Raw genomic sequence first — 18,972 nt, 5'->3', positions numbered from 1 at the left:
CTGTACTTCTGTACTGTCCCTGGAGGAGCGCACAGCTCCCAGGCCGCGCACCGCCCCATCCCAGCGGGAACGCGCGGCCGTCCCTGCCCGGGGCTGCGGGCACATGGGGCTCCCTCGGTACCGGGGTGACAGCAGCAGTCCCAAACCCTCCCTCGTTCCCTGCGCGTCCCCCACCGCTGTTTGCTGCCCGCATCTCCCCGCTCGGGTGGGCAGATGCGGCACTGACGCCGATGTGGCGGAAGGATGCGCGCCGGGGCCGCGTTTTCGGCGAGAGGCAAAGGGCGGCGGGTGCCGGGACTCGGCCGTGTTCCGGGCCCGCGGGTCTCCTCCAGACACCCCCTCGGCTCTCCCGCAGACACCCCCTGCGCTGCGCGGGGCCGGGCGGGGACGCGGCCCGGCGGGGAGGGCGGGGGGCGGTGGCTCGGAGCGCCCGCCCCTCACGGCCGCGTCCCGCCCCGGCGGAGACGGGAGCTGAGCCCGCGGCAGACGCAGCGGAGCCGCGCCATGGCCGGCCGCCGCCTCCTGGGGCTGCTGCTGGCCTTCGCCGCGCTGCTGGGCGCAGGTAGGGCGGGCGGGCCGGGCCGGGGGCTGCGGCGGGAGGGGGCGGCCCGGGGGAGAGGGGCCCGGGGGGGCGCGGTGAGCTGTGCGCATGATCGCGGTGCAGGGCTCGGCCCAGGAACGGCGGACCCCCGCCCCCGGCCGGGGTCACCCCGCGGGATGCGGCCCCCGAGGGATGCTGCCCCCGAGGGATGCAGGCGGTGCGGCCCCCTCGCCGTGGGGGCTTCTCGGTCTGGATGTTCCCCCCGGTAGCAGGGAGCCTGCCTCAGGGGGCTCACGGGGCCGGGGAGATGCGCCCCGAGGACAGGCCCCGGCTGGGAGGGTGCACCCCCGGGGATCGCCTCGGGGAGGGGGCTGCCCCCTTCGGGCCCCGCCCTGCGCAGAGCACCCCGAGCCCGCAGCGGTGGCGGGGTGCCAGCCCGTGCATCAGGGCCGGGCCGCGGACCATCCTTGTCCCCCCTCCTTCTGCCGACCCCCACCCTGGGCCCGGCTCCGGCCCCTGCCCCTTTTGGCCACGGGGCCGGTCCCGCAGCCGTGCCCTCAGGTGGGGCGGCTCCAGCCTGCCTTAGGTGGCAGTGACAGTGCTGCTGACGGACGCATCGCGGAGCGCAGCGGCTGCCTTCTGGTGACAGTGTGACAGCGATGCTTAACAAGCACGATGCTGCAGGTATAAAGCTCTGGAGCAGCCTGGGGCTCAGTTAATCCTAAACAGAGGGTAGCCATGGAGTCACCGCCAAAGGAGTTTGGGTTTGTGTGTCTGCTCGCTGAGCTGTTGGATTAGAGGATTCTCTGTGTGACCCAAATTAGTCGGGCTGCTGGTTGTATTCTCACTCTTTTTTTGTCCCACTGTTATTTCTGTAGATCAGAACAGTCTAACCCAGAAATCGTTCCCAGCTAAGCAGCAACTAGGATGGAAAAAATAAACTACTCTTTTTAGGAGAGTAGGAAGAAGAAATTATAATCAATGCAAAGTTTACCACAACTCTTTTTCTCCTTTAAAAGACCCAATAGTACTTTTAAAAAGCTGTGTGTTTGAATTGAAAAGAAATGTCTTTTGAAATGTTATACAGAGGAAATAGACAAGAATTATGTAAAAAGCCTCAGGAAAGTTTTTCTAAACAAAATCTGCTATTAACCAGGAAGCACCCGGCAAGCACAGACTGATTAGAAGATTTCAGCATCAAAGCAGACAGCGAACTGAAAGCCAAGCAGCTCTTGCTGTTGGAATAGATTAGGTTTTCCATGAGTCAGCCTGGAATTAGCTTGTTTGCATTTGGTACCTACCTGTTTGTGCACCTGTAATGGTAACAGCGTGGTACAGAGTTGCTTATGCTGACCAGGTTAGAGGCTGCATTTTTAATTGATGGATTTCAGTTTGACAGGCTGAGCTGAGACGGTGCATATAATCTTGATTTTGGGTTAAAAAAAAACCTAGTTAGTCAGTACTAAAGCTATTTGCATTTTGTGTTTTTCGCAATGTGGGTAAACAAAAATTCTGTTTTGGAGCTCTTGGGCTGCAGAGTCCAGGTCTTTAATATCCTTGGCTGTGTTTGTATCAAAATGAATTTCACTGAAATATTCATGAATCATTCCTGCCAGCGTGAGGCTTCGCAGGTAATTGAACAAGATTAACTTTGTCTCCTCTCCGAACTGTTTAAATTGCCTCTCTGTGGCAATCACTGCAAGGGGGAGTTCTCTGCTCTTGTCTCCCCTCCCGTGCAGAGCCTTGCCGACACGGGGCACACCGAGCCGGGATGCTGGTGTGCGGCACAGCCTTTCCACCTGGCCTCTGCTTCCTCCTCCGGGGTATCCCGGCAGCGGCTCTCCCAGCCCGTGAGTGGGTGTCTGCTCCTCCCTCCCTCCCAAATGTGTTGGAACGGCTTTGCTGCACCCTGAGAGAGCCTTGGGAGCCCTTCCCCACCTGAGCACCGACCTGGCCTTTTGGTACCAGCACAACCTCCCTGCCATCATCCTGTACCCACGGGAAGGGAACAGGTGGTGGCAAGGCAGTGGGTTTCCCAGGCAGGGCATTTTCTGCCATTTCTCCAGAACTGCAGTAGAAATCACACTTCTTCATTGCCTCTATTCCCCAGCAGGGTTTCTTTTTTTTTTGGCTTCTTGTTCTGAAACAGTTGCTCCAGTAGTGCTGAAGGCAGGCTGTGGGCAGCCCAGTCTCTTAGAAGCTCAGAGATTTACAAATTACCAAGAACTAAGAATAACAACAGAATCAGTACCTAGCGTGATTCCTTCAGCTGTGGTCCATCTCCACTACTGACACAAGACTGACGTTTGTGTTGTCTGTGACTGTCCAGTAAAGCAGGAGCAAACCCCACTTTTTAATTGGAAAAAAAATAGGTTTGGGTTTCTCTTTGATCACATTCTAGTGCATTTCCCTTCACTGGTGGCTGTGTGCTTCAGTGCCCTGTCTGGGCTCTCAGACATAGCTGTGCCACATCTGTCTGTGCCTCCAAGCTGCCTCTGCGCACAGCCTGTCTGCCTGTGGCTGCAGTGCTGGAAACAGGCACTGCTTGTAGGGCCCCGACCCACTGGCCAGTGCTGCTAACTCTGCCCTATTCCCAGTGTGTTGGGGGGCAGAAGCATTAAAGTGTTTTGAGAAGGTGGAGAAAACCAAACACCCTGCAAAGCCTATTGGCCGCAGCCAGAGGCTGGCATTCCCTGTGCCAGAACGTTGCATGGTGTTTTAAATTCACAGCTCTGTGACTTTTCCAGAATGTAGTTATGTTTCATGTTTATGTGTCATCCAGGGTTAACCACATGCTTGTGGAAAACAGTAAGAGTCGAGCAGGAAACTTACCAGTCTTGTTGTTTTCCCCTCTCCTGTCCTCAGTCTCATGAGCCAGTACAGGAATGCACTGATGTGTTTTCTTTGAAAGCTGGCAAATTTGACATCTGAGGGCTTTTTGGAAGGAGCACAAGGTTTCCTCTCACAAGCCAGGCAGAAGGGGCACGTGCAGTTTTTGTGCTTTACCTTTTGTAAGAAAAGGTTGAAGAAAACCTTCACTCTCCAAGCGGCGATAGGAGCAGTTGGGCGTGTCCTCCAAAGTTGCCACCTCAGCGTGACAAGCTGTGTTGTCACGCATGTCTTCATAGGCAGCATCTCACAAAGCACCTCTCCTCCCGAGTGTGGCTACCAGCACCCCCCAGCAATTTCAGCAATTACTGAAATGTGAAGGCAATACCAGCCAGTGCAATTAGCTCGGTGTAACTGTTGCACAGATGGCCGCAGTCCCTGCGGGCGGCTCCCCTGCACCGGCTCCACACCGCAGTGCCCAATGGAGGGCATGGGCAAAGCGGAAAGGAGCCATCTCTTCTGATGGTTTTTTCAGCTGTCTGGACTTTGTTTTGCACTGGGCAGCTGTGGATGCAGCTGGCAGAAAAGGGGTGCCATGCCAGGTGACCCCGTGTCTCTGTGTCCCTTCACTTGCTAGGGTCACTCGCCATGGATGTTCCAGAAGAGTTGCAGGGAGGAATTATTTTGAGTAGAACAGAAAGGCTGGGTTTGGCATTGTTGTAGAAACTAAAGGAGATAGCAGCGTTGTATAAAGCTGCTAAAAATCTTTCTTATAATACATTATTGTGTTATTAAAGTTATAATTACCAGGTATCAGTGGTGAGTCAAAGTAATACATTTAAAGAATAATTTTTACTTAGATAATGTCTGTAGTGGGTATGACAAAGCAGGAGAAGCCAAATTGGTTTTCTTACAAATTATCTCTGATCTTTGAACACATATGCATTAATTAAATGTGCCATGCTCAGATATTTATGTACATAGCTGTGGAAATAATTAATTTCCATGGTTCTACTTGTATTTAGAATTTTTTTCTTCTACCAGCCTAGTGATAAACATGTTTGGAAATTGCTGTTTGACTTCTGAGTTCCCCCCCTCCCCCCCAAAAATTTGATTTTTTTCTTAGATCTGTTGCAAACATTTCAGCCCTTCAAGCACATAAAACAGAAGTGTCTATTGATCTCCTGAGCTGACTAGAATAAACCTTTAAAACTACTTGGTTTAAACCCAAATTTGTTTTCTTCTTGGAGGAATGTCTCCCAGAGGTTTAAGGCACTAACTTTACAATTAACTAAAGGAAAAACTGGGGTTTTATTAGACATTGCTTCCGAAGCCACTCTAATAACAAAACGTATGCTTAATAAACTACATAACACTGATAGCAAAGAGAAAAGCTTTGCAGTAATTCCTTTGTAAGTTGATTGATACAATTCACAATCAGGGGAAGTGCTCAAATAGAGGAAAGCAGGAGAAGATGAACATAGCACATCAAAAATGTAGAACATGAAAGGACTTTGAAAGGGAAACTTCAAAGTTGGGGATCCAGATGCTGGAGTCACTAGCTGTGATTTAGGATGAGAGCACAGGAACGTGACTGCTGAGGGAACAGCGCTTTTGAGAAGAAAACAGAGTCCTGATACAAACCGTGGCACAGAGAGAGGTGAGTGCTGCCTTGCACTCCCAGGGATTTCAGTGGAGCTGCTCAGGGTCAGCTTTGGGTTTGATCTTCTGAGAGCTCAGCCTGCTGGAGTGATGGGGGTGAAGTTAATGCTGATACATATTTATGGAACTGCCTTGCAGTCACTCCAAAATCCTTTTCCTTTGCTTTTCAGCCTTGTCTAGGAAACCCAGAAACTTATTGTGAGAGGAGAACTGGTGCCGCAGGCAGAAAGCTGATGCTGAGTGTGAGCTTTGTTTCCCAGCCACATGAGCAGCATCTCCAGGGAAGGAGATGGCCAGGTTGCTGCAAGGTCTGGTGCAGTCCCCACGTACATGTGTAAAAAAACCAAAGCAAGTGAAACCAGAGGCATTGGCAAGATTTTGCAGGTGGTGGCTCAGATAGGGAGGAGTGACACTGAGAACAGCATCATTCTGTTATTGAAAGGCTCTGCAGGCTGGCACAGGGTTGTCTCCAGCAAACAAGGTGCTGGGGAAAGAGCTGCACAGAATTTTGCTTACCCTTTGAAATGCTCTCTTTGCCTGTGCACAGAGAAGTCTGGGTTGAAAGAACTTGTCAAAATTGGAATAATCTTACTGAAATCCTGCTTCAGAAGGACATGCTCCAGGTTGGGTGCTCAGGGGTAACTGCGGCTCTGGGAGAAGGCAAAAGCTAAACAAGCAGAAGAGATTTCCAGCCACAGCTATGGATGGCAAAAGAGGTGCTTGTGCTGCAGAACAGATGTTAGATAGCTGATGAGATTTTGAACAGCACATTAGTCTGTGTCTCTAAAGCTTTGTCTGCTAGCAAAAGTGTCCTTTTAGGGGTAGGAGCTTGGGGAATGCCTCTGTCTTAATGTCTGATCTCTATATGATCTTTCTGTGGGGTGATCTTGAGCAGCTTGGTGGAACATCTCTGTAGTGACCAGACACCTCCAGTCAGGCTACTGCAGGATGGGTCATTTTTCCAGACAGTAAAATCTGAGTGAAAATAATGCTAGGCTAATGTAGGCTCATTTAGAGTAGAAACCTCCCCAGGTCCCCTCCTGCCATCCGGTACACAGTCTTCCTTTTGGAGCTTTGCTTAGTTTCCACTACAGAGCCTGAAGAAGTAGAAAGACACAGAATTGGTGCAACTTCACCCTGGCACATTTTCTCACTCTGGAAGTTCTTTTGACCAGAAAATCACAGAATCAATAAGCTCAGAAAGGACCTGTGAGGTCGTTGAGTCCAACCTGTGACCAACAACCGCCACGTCAGCCACACCACGGCACTGAGTGCCACATTAGTCTCAAACATCTCCAGGGACAGTGCCTCCACCATCTCCTTGGGTAGTCCATTCCAGTGTTTCCTCACCCTTTCAGTGAAGAAATTCCTCCTAAAGTGCAACCTAAAATCGCCATGCAGCCTTATGCCAATGCAGTGCTAGGCAGAAGAGGTTGTAACCCCCCAAAACCAAACCATCCCATCCCACCCAGCATGCTGTTTCCAGCTGCTGCCAGCCTGCTCTGAGCCCCTGCTTTGTGACCAAGCCACAGGCTGGCTTCTGCCCCAGGGGCTTCCGCTGGGGTGGGTGTTCAGCCTGGCCCCACTCACCAGGCCCCAGCTACTGCTGCTGGTGCCAGCCTGTCTCTTGCACTGTGCAGAGACACTGAGCCCATGCCATGTAGTTCTGTGTAATTATCTGAGGAAACTGGAATGTGTTATTTCCAACCAGCACTCCCCCCCACCCCAGGACAGCACTGAGCCTTGACCTCATTATGCTTTTAAAAACACCCACAGATACCAAACAAGTCTTTCACCTCGTGCAGAAAATAGAGCATTTTTAAGTGAGGTTAAACATATATTTGAAAAGACAGTGTATTCATTCTTTCTTTTTTTTGTAATGATGGTCTTAACTAAGTGAATTATTCATACTTTCACGGAGAAAATCTCAGAACCACAACAGTTTGCAGACAGTTAGTTGGGTTTGCAAGTGTTGGTGCTATTTCCTCTCCAAGCAGGGTCAGAGAGAGCAAGAGACCTGTTGCTGGACTTCTCTTTGAACTCACTGAGTATAGTTCTATGTTTAAATTGTTTCATGCCACATTAATAGCACAGAGGGCTCTGTCTATTCAGAACCTGGTCCCCGGTGATGGGGATGCAGCATGTGCTGGGCATGGGAAGCAGCAGAAGCTGAATACACACCCCAAACTCCCCTTTTCAGAGACTTCTCCGGACCCCTCTGTGAAAGCAAGGAGCCAAACTCACCTTATTGAACACAAGCTGTTGGAAAAGGCTGAGGGATGTGGCACAGCTTCCCTCGCCGTGGGCGAGCCAGGAGGGGTGGTCTCACAGCTGCCGGCTGGGTGGTTAAAAATCACCACCAGTTCCTGCACCACCTGCTCAGAATTATCTCCAGCAGATCTCTGTTGCTGCTTCCTACTTGGAGGGCGCAGCCCCCCACCCTGCTGTCTCTCCGTGCTGGTTCCTTCCCGTGGCAGCTCCACCTGGATCAGGGATGCTCCCGGGGCAGCAGAGCCGCACGACCCGGAGCACAGCGGGAGTGTGGGTGGTCGGGGGGTGCAGACAGCGAGCAGCACAGGCTGGGCTCTCAGCTCTCCCCACCTGACCCGAACAGCCCCCGTTTGCACTGGGAGGGGCTGTGGGGAGGCGGGGACAGCAGTGGCCAGGCGGGAGCCCTGCGGTGACCGGACCCACAGATGCTCTCGGCCACAGGAGCAAACTGAGCCCCCCATGCTCCCAGAGCCCTGCTCCATCTGTCAGCATTACCCGAGTCTTCCTTCCCTCTACTGCTCTGCTTCTGATTTTAAATAGCACTGTATGACAGGAGCATCACATACCAGGTGATGAGCCAGCATTTTTACTCTGTAATTCCCTATTTACCTACTTTTAACTACAGCACCTCCTCTTGATCTTTATCTGATGAGAGCCATCTTTTTCCACTGGGAATCAGGTGATAAGCATTTAATCTCCTGCTTCAGTTTTCTTTGGGCTCCTTCATCACTGACTTTGTCATCAGTTGTTCCTGCACTGAGTTATGAACAAAATGCTTTCGTGCCACAATTTGTTGCCTGGTTGATGAACAGGCATCTTTGGCAATAGACAAATTCATAGCCATTACTTAATGTGCAAGTAGAAATCATATGGCTAATGTGAGTGTACATTGTAATCTTTCTGGGTGGACAGCAGGCAGGAAAACATGGAAGCAGCTGTTGTGTAATCCCAGCTGGCAGCTCAGCCCCACACAGCCATTTGCTCACATCCCCTACATTGGGATGGGGGAGAGAACTGGAAGGGTAAAAGTGGGAAAACGCATGGGTTGGATAAAGGCAGTGTAACAGGTGAGGCAAACCAAGGGGCTCATTGCCCACTTCCCATGGCAGGCAGGTGCTCAGCCATCCCCAGGACAGCAGGGCTCCATCACCTGTAACAGTGACTCAGGAAGGCAAACACCATCACTCCAAGCATCCCCCCCTTCCTCCTCCTCCCCAGATTTCTGTGCTGAGCTGGTGCCATATGATGGGATATCCCCTGGCTCAGCTGGGGTCAGCTGTCCTGGCTGTGTCCCCTCCCAGCTCCTTGTGGAGCCTCTTGCTGGTGGATGAGGAGCAGGAAAGGCCTTGGCTCTTTCCTGCTTGTCATCAGGAGGCGGGTGCAGCCCACCCTCCAGTTTGTCCCCACCAGAGGCCTGCACACAGCATCTGGTGGGGACAAACCTGAGCCCAGGGTGACACTCTTGTTTTTTTTTTCATCACTGAAAAGTCATCTTTAACCATTCTCCATCCTGTGCAGGTGGTTCAGTGCTAATTTCCCCTTAGCCTCTTGCAAAGCTGTTGGGGTGTGGGAATAAAATAACAATGCTGTCCACATTCTTTCCCCTTTCGGTACATACCTTGTTCTTCCTTTAAAAATCCCCAAACAAACAGCAAGAAAGTGGAAAGGAAAACCAACTCCCTTTCTTATAAGATACATCTTTAAGTTATTGAGGGTTACACCTGGGGCATTTTCCCACAGTCCCAGGGAGGGTCAGAGGTTTGTAGAGCTCCTGTGAGGTCTGGGACAGGCTGAACTCTTCCTGCCCTCCTAGTCCTCAGCTGCAATGTCCTGGTACCCACTTCAGGCACAGAAAGTTGTGCATCACCCCATCCTCAGCCCAGGTACAGAGCTGGGCTGAGGCATGCCCCAGGAGGGGAGGAACCTTAAATATGTCTGCTCTAAACCTTTCAGCCTTTTGCTCCGGGTGCAATTGATCTGGGGCTAATTGAAAGCAGGTTTTGGCAGTGCTGTGGCAGAGCTCTCTTCGACACAAACCTCAAAGAACTGCTATCATATTAAAGTTGCTTAGAAAACATCACCTGCTCCATGCACTGAGATGGCAGAGAGCCCTGGAAACCTGTAAAGCTTTGAGTGCTCATACTGAAGAAAACTGTTTATTATCTTGTGTTGCTAGAGCAGGACTACCTGGTCTGGGACCATCCTGTGATGGAAGAGCTGCTGTAACATTTGTTTCATGTGAGGTCAGAGAGAGGACACTGCTGTGGAGCCAGAGATGGGGCAGACCTGGCCATCAGCTGCCAGCCCAAGGCATTCCATGGGAAACCCCCATGCAAAGCCTTTCCTGGCTTTGGTCCTGCTGACCTCGATGGGGCTTTGCTTTCCCTCAGAGCTGTTCAGGGTTGCTGCTGGCACTGGGAGGTGTTTGTCTGTGGCAGGGACCCTCATCTTTCAAGGGTTCCTTGCAGCCTCTGTGCTGGTAAATAGGCTCTGTGCCAGCCAGTTACCAGATGCAGCTGTTGGCAAAGACAAGTCAAGGGCACTTCCCTCTGGGGTTTTAAATCTTGCTGTGGAGGAGTGGAAAGGCTGTGCAAGAGGGCAGCAGATGAAAAACTCCTCCCTGCTGTGTTTTTTTGTCTGGTGTCTGCAGAGGGACCTGCTGGCAGCTCCTGGTATGGTCTTGGCAGCACAGCCTGAGCTCTAGCTTCTCCCCTGGGGCTGTGGGACATGGCAGGGCATGCAGGCTGGTGCTGCTTCTTCTAGTGCTTTGAAAGCAAGCTGTAGGTCTGTCCTTCCACAGCAGGTGAGGAGAAGATCCCTTCAGACCTTTGTGCAGCCCTCAGCATGGTGCAGGCTGGATGGACACTGCATCCCTTGGGCATCCAGAGGTGGCCAGGCAGGTCCCAGTGAGGGCTCACCTGCTAACCAGAGATGCCCTTCTGGCCCTGCCCCACATCATGGTGCCAGTGATGTCTGCTGGGAAGGAGCCTGATGCAGGCTGGTTTTGCTCACCAGCTCCATCACTCCTGCTGGGTAGAGGTAGAGCTTACTGGGTACCACTCCCAAATAATTTTTATTATTCCTAGTAAGCCTTGAAATCAAGTTGCAGCAGACACCTGCTTCTCATGCAGCTGCCCCACAGAATCACGGTGTAATGCTGTGGCTTGGGGCCCAAGTGAGGTGTGTTGTCCTGAGCTGCAGACTTCAGAGCTTGCACTGGGGCTGTGCTGCCTCTCCTGGCCTGTCCTGGGGCACTGGCTGGAGGAAGGGGCAGAGCTGGGGTTGTGGTGGGGCTGAGGTTCCCAGCAGGGGCCTGAGGGCAGCGTGGGCACTGCACGGGTCAGGACAGCAGTGCTCTGGCTGTAGTGGAGGCTTTTAGGCATTTCCCTTAATAGGTTTCAAATACAACCATCATCAGTCCCTCCACAAAGAGAAAGTCTTCATTATGCAAATTCTCATCTTAAAGCTTTATTCATGTGCTTCCTGGCAGGCTTTCCTTTAATCTCAAGAGCGAGATTGCTTGGAATTACCATACACCCTTGTTAATTGCATTAAAAAAAAAAATTCAGCAGAGGTTGTTTTTGCCATAATCAAGAGTGATTTTTGATTAGTACTTCTGAAAATCAAAATGTTTCACTGAGAATAGAGAGCAAGGACAGCAGCATTCCCTCATCCTCTGCAAGGAGCAGGGGTCATCCCAGCTGGGGGAATGTGTCCCACTGCTCTTTACTGGTCATGCCCTGGGCTGGGTTGTGTTATCCCCAGCATCAGCTGTTGGTCCCACTGCTGGGGTGAGTGCAAGGGTTTCTCCCATTCTTTGCTTCCCAGCAGAGCCCTTCCACCCCTTGCCCTGGTGGGCAGCTGACAGCTTGTTTGTGCAGGGAAGCCAGTCTTCCCTGGCAGCAGCTGAGGAGATAAATTGGAAGTTCAAAGTCTGCTTTTCAAGGCACAGCTACCTTGAGGAGGAGGTCTGTGCTGAGGAGGCAGCCTGGCCTCTCTGCAGGGAGCAGTGCAGCTGCACAGGCACTGCCTTTAGCCACCTGCTCCAGCAGCAGTGCTACCAGAGACTGTCTGTGACACCCCAGCTCCAAGGAGTGCTGCTCTCCCTACACACATGGAGCTGTGCTTTGGCCTTAGCAGTCAGCAAGAATTTGGGATTCACAAGTAAATTTCCCACCCATTTGGCAGTGGCAGGGGCCAGTGCCCAGACAGCAGTGGGGGAGGCACTGATGATTCCAAAGCTCTGCTCTGTCCAGACTAGGATCTGCTCTGGCCGGTGGTGTTGTGGTGTCACCTGCCCCAGGAGAGGTCCCTGGGGACACTCAGTGTGGCAGCAGGGCAGACCCATGCCCATGGGGGAGCAGCTGTTTACTCCCCACAGACTTTTGGGGTGTGTCTCTGCTGAGATGGCAGAAACCCCACTGCGAGGATGCACCCCAGAGGTCCAACAATACAGCTCTGCCCCCAAACCCCTCCTTCCCCAGTGCCCTGCCCAGAGGTGCCAGCACAGCTGTGGGTGCCCAACCTCAGGCCCACCCACCCACGTGTGCCAACATCATAACTTGGAGCAAAAAGATGAGGTTGGTCACTGGGGACACCCTTTTGGCTACCACAGTACTTGCTCTCCTGCTTTCCTCCTGCTCCCCCGCCCTCTGTGTTGCTCCTAAGGTGGATGCAGTGCCCACCCAGCCTGCAGCATGGAAGTCAGGCAGTTGGAATTACTTTCTGCTGCCCTTGTACCTGCTTTGCATTCTCCCATAATCTCCCGGGCTGTCAATCTCGTGCCGTCGCAGCTCTCTATTCCCAGGGAAGCTAAACACACATATACTGCACAAAGAGATCCGTGGGCTGCTGCTAAAAATGGAATACACCTCGCTCTGAGTGCTGCAGACGGCCTGGCAATATCCTGGGTGTGAATTATGATACTGTAATTCAAGCTTTGTCAAACAGAGGGGCTTAATTAGAATATATATATAATTGTAAAACCTAAAAAGCTGACGAGTACAATTGTGTGTTTGAGCTGCCTGCTACAGAAAATAATGAGGAGAGAATACATTAAGGCACAAAACCCTTCTACCTTCAAAGAGCAGCTAGCTCTGATTAAAAGTACCCCTAGCAAGGCAAGGGGACTCAGCAAGAGGTGGGGGAGTCTGCAGTGCTGGCTCGGCCATAACCCTGTTACACAGCTTCTGCTGGACACAGCTGCAGCCTTGGGGTCCCCCCCCTTCCCCATTCTGGCTTTGGGGGATTCATATTAGGTGCCATGTGATGTCCCAGCTTGGTCTCTGTGGATTGCCAGATTAAATAAAAATAGGGAAAGCATATCTCATTTGCCTATTCCCTCCTCACCATAGAGCTGCAGTCCCTTGGGTGCTCCACTGCCCCTGGCTGGTGGCACACAGGGCTGGAATTGCCCCCAGTTGCCCCAGGGGATGTGTGTTTTCTCCCAGCAGCCAAAGAGCAGAGTTATTCCAAAGACCCAGTGCAAGGATAGGGAAAAAAGTAACCCAAACTAGCCTAGTCATCAGCCCTGACAAGGATCCCTTACTGCTCCCCAACGCTGAGCAACCAGCAAAAGGGGGGGTTTGTGTATCACTGCTGCTGTGGCCCTGTAACAGGTGTGGGTGGGGGTGTCCTATGGGGAAGGTGGCATGTCAGGCCATTCACAGCCCTGACTCTGCTCCATGGGCATCACAGACAAAACTCTGCTGCAGCTCAGCAGCTTGTGAGTGCTCATGTGTGGGTATGGGCCCCAAGCTCTCCCAAGGAGTATAAACCACTACTGTAAAGATACTCTGTGCTGTGCATGAGTTCCCATCAGTGGGCTTTGGAAGCTCCACTCCTGCAGTGACTGTGGAGCAGTGGCCCCAGGAGCAAAGGGATTGCACAGGCCAGTGCAGGGAGTGGCAGTGCTGCCTCCAAAAAACTGCATGTGCATGGTGAACACACATACCAAGAGCTAGTGGGGTTTCCAGTGTCTGGCCATGAAGTACCAGGTTTGTTACCACTTAATAACAGAGTAAAAGAATGAGGAGAGCATTCCAGTCTTACCTGTTGGAGCGAGCAGGGGAGTCCGTGACAGCAGTGCTCAGTTATTGATCTATAAAAGGTCTGCTCCATCTCTGTAACACCCTTTGCATGAAATACAGGTGTTGTCAGCTTCAATTAACTGGCAATCTGTTATTAATCCTTGCTAACACCTGGGGAATCTGGAAAAGGATGTTGGTTTGCCAGGGGCAGTGTTGGGGATGCCCTGGGTACTGGGCTGTGCCAAGCACTGCCGCTCCGTGGGAGGGTTTTACTGGGCAGTTCAGTGCATCCACAGTTTTCCCAACCCTCACTTGGGCAGCATTGCCACGTCTCCCACCAGGGCAGGGAAAATCCCCAGGATGCAGCTCCAGCCCAGGACTCTGCAGCAGTTGTTGTTTACCTCAGTCCCATGAGGATGGAGGGCCCTGAGAGGAATGCTCTCCCCCTTGGGGCCAGCTGGCTCTTTGGAGAGGGGTTTTGGAGGGGGCACTCTCCTCTCATACCGCAGGGAAAGTTGGCAAGGGAGCTGTCACCAAACCCAGGGGGGCTGTAAGTGCTTCTCAGCTGGCAGGTCCAGTGAGCCCCCCAAAGCCAGGAGGAGGGAGCCCATTTTTTGGGACACTATGGTCCCTGCCAGGCCCCTGTCCCCACTGGGGGGACATCTCTGTGCAGTGCCACAACCCCTAAAGCCCTTCATTAGAGCGTGTGAGCTGCACACACCCCACAGCTGTCCACTCCTGCACTCAGCATTTGGGCTCCTGCACTAAGGCAAAGCATGGGCAGGGTACACTAACACAGGGCTCAGCATGCAGCAAGTCAGTGCCTTGATATTGACTTAATCATGGAGAGCAGAGGGAGAGGGAAGGGAGTCTCCTGGCATATTGCTGCGAGTTGGTGCTGCCACCACGTCCCTCCTGCCAGCTCACATGGTGACAGAACATTTTCCTCCTTCGGGCTGGTAATGCTTTTCATACCACCAGAGACACAACGTGGGTTTCCCTTTCTGCCTATTTTTAAGCCTGCTTTTATGTAGAAAGACAAAAATTATGGAGTCCTGTTAGTTCCTGGAAATCCAGTAAAGACTGGGGAAAGAGCCATTCTGGAAAAGGAAGACTGCATGAAACTGTCAGACTGACAAGGCTGGTGCAGTTGGCCAGCACAGTGATGAGTGTTTTGAGTCTCAGCAGGGATGTTGGTGGTTTGGCAGCCCCCTTTGCAAGCCCTGGAGCTGGGCAGGTGTTTTCCAGCACTGTGGATGGTCTTGCACATTTTTAACTTTGCTCCTTTGCACTGACAGACCACTTGTTAACTCTGCAGCTTCACCCAGGCTCTCAGAGCAGGAGAGCAATGCCTGTCTCACAGTGCGAATATTTCACCAGCAATAAGGCCCGAGAGGGAAAGATTTTGGGAAGGGATGAGAGAGGCATGGAGGGAGGCTGAAGGTGACAGACACTGCCCTGCTGTGCTGAGCAGGAGGCTCTTCCATGTGCCTCTCCCTGTGGATTTCACAGGGATGTTCCCTGCCTCGCCTGCTGCTGGCTGTCCCTCCAGGCTGCAGGGAGGCGTTGGCATCGTTCAGCCCGATGACAAACACGGTGTGGGCTGGGACACTCATTCTGTACTCACCCCCTCCAGCAGCACCTCGTGTCCAGCCTTTGCTGGGGGGGGAGAAGCCCACAGCGCCTTCCCAGCCCCTGCCCCTGCCCCTGCACACAGATCACATCCATCCCCTCAGGGCTGCTGAGTGTGCTTCACAGGCAGCAGATGAGATGAGAGGTGATGTGTGAGTGAGTGGAACCCGAGCTGCAGCTGTTGCAGTACTTAGTGACCACTCTCAGTGAAGTTTTTCACTGAAACGCTGATACCTGCTTTGTGATGGACTGGTGCCTTCCCATTGTTATTGTCCTTGTCAGTAAAGCTTTAAATTTATTCATGAAGCATGCTGGAGCTCAGGTGGCAATAGCTAAATCCATTTAGCAGTAGGAATAAGAGGAAAGCCATTTTAATGTTCTCTTGCAGTGCTGCAGTACTTAGCAAACCCAAAGGATATTAATTACTCAGCATGCTCCGAGATGTAAAAGCATGAATTTATCAAGACAAATACATTCAGAACTAGGGTAAGTCAACAGTAATTAATGCCACGCAAAAAAGAGACTGAGAAAGGAAGGATTAGCTGGCCCTGTTGCAGCAGAACATGATGTAGCCCTGAGTTATCCCTGGGATATGGGACTGGAGTTGTGGTGAGGCATCTCTAACAAAAAAATCTGCCTGTGCCTGTCACGTATATCCCTGGGATGGGGGTTTCATCCTGGTTCACATTTCCAAGGCAGAATGATACAGGCTGCCTCTGAAATGCTAAGTCGTGCTTGGCAGCCAGCAACAGCTTTTTTATGCAAAGCCTTTGATGTTGGAAGGCACTTGAGAAGAAGAGGGGCATAGGGCTTTTTTGTTTGCCTCCAAATTTGTCTGCACTGTCCCAGCATTTTCATGGAATTTAGCAATCATATAATCGTGAGCACAGCCAGAGATGAGTGGCAGCTCAAGAGATGAATTGGTAGGTTCTCCTTGACAAATCTAAGCATAACATGTGTCTTTGTACCACATCCATTGGGGCAGACAAATGGAAAATCCAGAGATGGCTGCCCTGCACTTAACAGTCACAGCATTTGGAGAGGGCTGATGTCTTCCTCATCACCAGTGTTGGGTCAGACTTCGAAAAAACCAGCAAAAAACAGCCATTTGAGCAAACAAGTCTAGCCATGCCTTATTTAAAGGTGGTTTACTCTGTGTGGAGTGAGTACAGCCAGTGCTGATTCTTTGTCTCCAGGTCATGGGGATGACACAGACGACTTCAAACTAGAGGATGCCCTGTTTGATCCCGTCACCAGGCGACGTAAGTCACATTTATGCATTGTTTTAAAGAGGAGAAAACAGATGGTAATAGATGCAATTTGTTCTTTGGGATCTGATGCTGGTGAGAGGGTGGTAGAGGATACACCTGCCTCATCCTCTCTGCCTGGGAGACACAGGGTCTGGGTTGGACAGGTGGAGCTGGGGACAGTCCTGGAGAAGCTGCCTGCTGACCAGGCGCCCTTTGCTTGCTGGCTCCTGTGAGGAGCCACAGAGGCAGAGCACGCAGTGCTCTGAGGTAGCAGTGGCACTGAGCTTGCCCTTTGGTTCCTTGCCTGCCTCAGTAATGCCTAGCAGCAGGCCTGGAGCCATCATGCAATCCCTCCCAACTGGGGAGGGCAGCTCGCTGTGCCCAGCCAGGCAGGGGCAGTGCTGGCTCCTGCCCTGCTGCCATTGCAGTTTGGTGCCCAGGAAAGCTCACAGTGCCCAGGGGCACTGCTCTGCCTCACTGGGGTTCCAGTGTAGCCCAGTCGAAGGAAACTCACTTCCTCAGGGGTGCCCCACTGCTGGCATTCAGCATTCAGTATTTTGGTGTTTTACATGCCAAGGACAAAACCTAACTGCCAGCACAGCAGCTGAGGGATGGGAGGAGGCTCATCTCCCTCCCTGGGAAATGTCACCTGCCTTACCCCAGTGCCAAGGGCTGAGCCCAAGGCCACTGTGCACCCACACTCATCTCTGGCTCCATTTGCTCCCCAGCCATGGAGATGCTGTGGCAGAGCTGCAAATGCCAGCACCCAGGACCCCTCACTGCCCAGCACTCCCCATGCAGTTCATGGTGACTGTCCCCAGACCCAGCAGCTTCCAGGGCAGCAGCAGGGATTGCTCCATGAGTGATGCCAGGCTCTGGGATCAGGCAGAACATACCCACGTGTATGGAAGGGAAAGCTGTAACACTGTTTGCAGCCTCTTGTGCTGTAGTCTAACAGCAGAGGGACACTTGCACTGTTTTACCTTGGAGTTTATGTGCAATAAAGGGTGCTCTCTGCAGCTCTCCTGCATAGGATAGGCCGTGGGGTATCAGACTTGGTCACAGGGCTGATACAGCTCATCTAGGATTTTCCAAAAGCCCTTTAATACAGCAAGAGGAGACCTGGTTAGAAATGACTAATGGCCACCTCAAGTGAAGGGAAAGTGGCATTCTCCAGGCAGAAGTCCCTGCAGTGAGGGAAGGGAAGAGGCAGCACTGTCCCCATGGCCTCCCCAGTGCTACATCCCACTCTGCATTCGTGTCAGCCCCAGAAAAAAGCAAACTGAGGGTCTGGAGTTGGGTCACATCAAACCGTACCAGCACACTGGAAATGAAGCCCAGCAACACCACTCCAGTCTAATGGAAATTAATGGGAATGGAGCAGCCACAGCTCTTGCTCATAATTTATTAATATACTTGGTAATGCCAGCCACTATTAATAGGCAGTGGTTTCCATATTGCTCCCTCCCCTCCCCCCCCCCAGTGGATGGCTGTAGCTTGTTTTAGCCCAGGAGCAGCCAGGGGAGGCTGGGATCTGAGTATCAGGGTGTCACTGAAAGCCCTGCAGCTGAATGGGAACCTCCTCTGCACAACACAGCAGAGGAAATGATCTGTCCTTGGGCTGCCTGACCAGCCAGGGACACCAAAGCATTGGCACCTCACTGCTGCTTTCCACACTGCTCTGTGCAGTGTCTGCCCTTCCCTGTCTGCTGCTCATCCCAGAGCCTTGGAGCAGTTTGCTGCAGCTCCCTGCTCCCCACCAGCTGGGCTGGGATGCTGGCTCAGCTCAAGGCAGCAGTGAGTGCCCTGAGGAGCACTGGGCTCCATTTCACCCATGGGCTGTCCTGATCCCTGTGGCCACACATTGTGTGCAGGGTGTTCATCACCCCGTGCCCTGAGTTACAAGTGCAGATATCAGAAAGCTGTGCTGAAATCTTTGCTGCTCATTCTCAGTCCAGAGGTGACGCTTTTGGTGATGCCTGTGACTAACACTTTTCCTCCCCATCTCTTTTGTCACAGCCACTCCCAAGGGCCCCAGGATGCCAGCAGGTGGGACAGGTGAGACCTCCTTGCGTGCACATCACCCCAGCTCAGTGTGGGGTGCACTTCCCCTGGGACTGAACTGTGTGAGCCCCCAAGGGCTGCCCGTGTGTGGCTGAGTGCTGCTGCCTCAGCAGCTGCTTTGGGACCCCTTCACTTGCCCATGGCAAGCTGGAGCTGGTGTGTGCACCTGCACTGTCCCTGTGTGGCCAGAGAAATGTAATATTGATATTTCTGTCTGTGCTGAGAGTGAGTGGCAGCAGAGCATTTACAACCAAGGCAGAATTTCACACACTTTGCAGTATCCTAATGGAGAAGACACAAATCACTGGTCAGCTACACAAGAGCTTTTGTTCCTGTCTGCGTGGCACCTGCTAGCTTTCCTTCCTAGGGGGAAGTCCAGTGGATATTTTCCTTCCTTTTTTTATTCCAAGATATCTCCAGCCTCCACAGAAAGTGCCATCTTGGTGACAATTTCCCATCCAGGGGAGAATGGGTCTCTCACTGTTGGTGCACATCAAATGTACTGTCTGGCCAGCTCCCAGCAGTGCCATGGTTGAGGAAACTCCCTTGAATTCACACGAGTTTTGTTGCCAGCACCTCCTCTGGCTCAGTTTTGGCCAAAGAGTCCCTGTTAAAATATAGCACAGTCACAGAAGCCGAAGGGTAGCTCAGTCCCACTGGGGGAGCCTGCAGTAAACTGCATCAGAGGAGTGCT

At 52.3% G+C, this 18,972-nt stretch overlaps 1 protein-coding gene across 2 annotated transcripts in view; it reads left to right on the top strand.

Moving 5' to 3' along the window:
- Positions 1–437: 437 nt before the first annotated feature.
- CD99L2 (CD99 molecule like 2) overlaps positions 438–18,972 on the top strand; it is a 30,692-nt gene continuing 12,157 nt past the window's right edge. For both annotated transcript variants that reach the window (XM_059859199.1, XM_059859198.1), the window contains exons 1-3: positions 438–562; positions 16,161–16,226; positions 18,234–18,272. In XM_059859199.1, the coding sequence (XP_059715182.1) occupies positions 505–562; positions 16,161–16,226; positions 18,234–18,272 (163 nt within the window). In that variant the 5' untranslated portion in view covers positions 438–504. The remainder of the gene's footprint in view (positions 563–16,160; positions 16,227–18,233; positions 18,273–18,972) is intronic.

The sequence above is a fragment of the Haemorhous mexicanus genome, chromosome 14, assembly GCF_027477595.1.
Source record: "Haemorhous mexicanus isolate bHaeMex1 chromosome 14, bHaeMex1.pri, whole genome shotgun sequence".
Classification (NCBI taxonomy): Eukaryota; Metazoa; Chordata; class Aves; order Passeriformes; family Fringillidae; genus Haemorhous; species Haemorhous mexicanus.
This window is presented reverse-complemented; position numbering and strand designations above follow the sequence as displayed.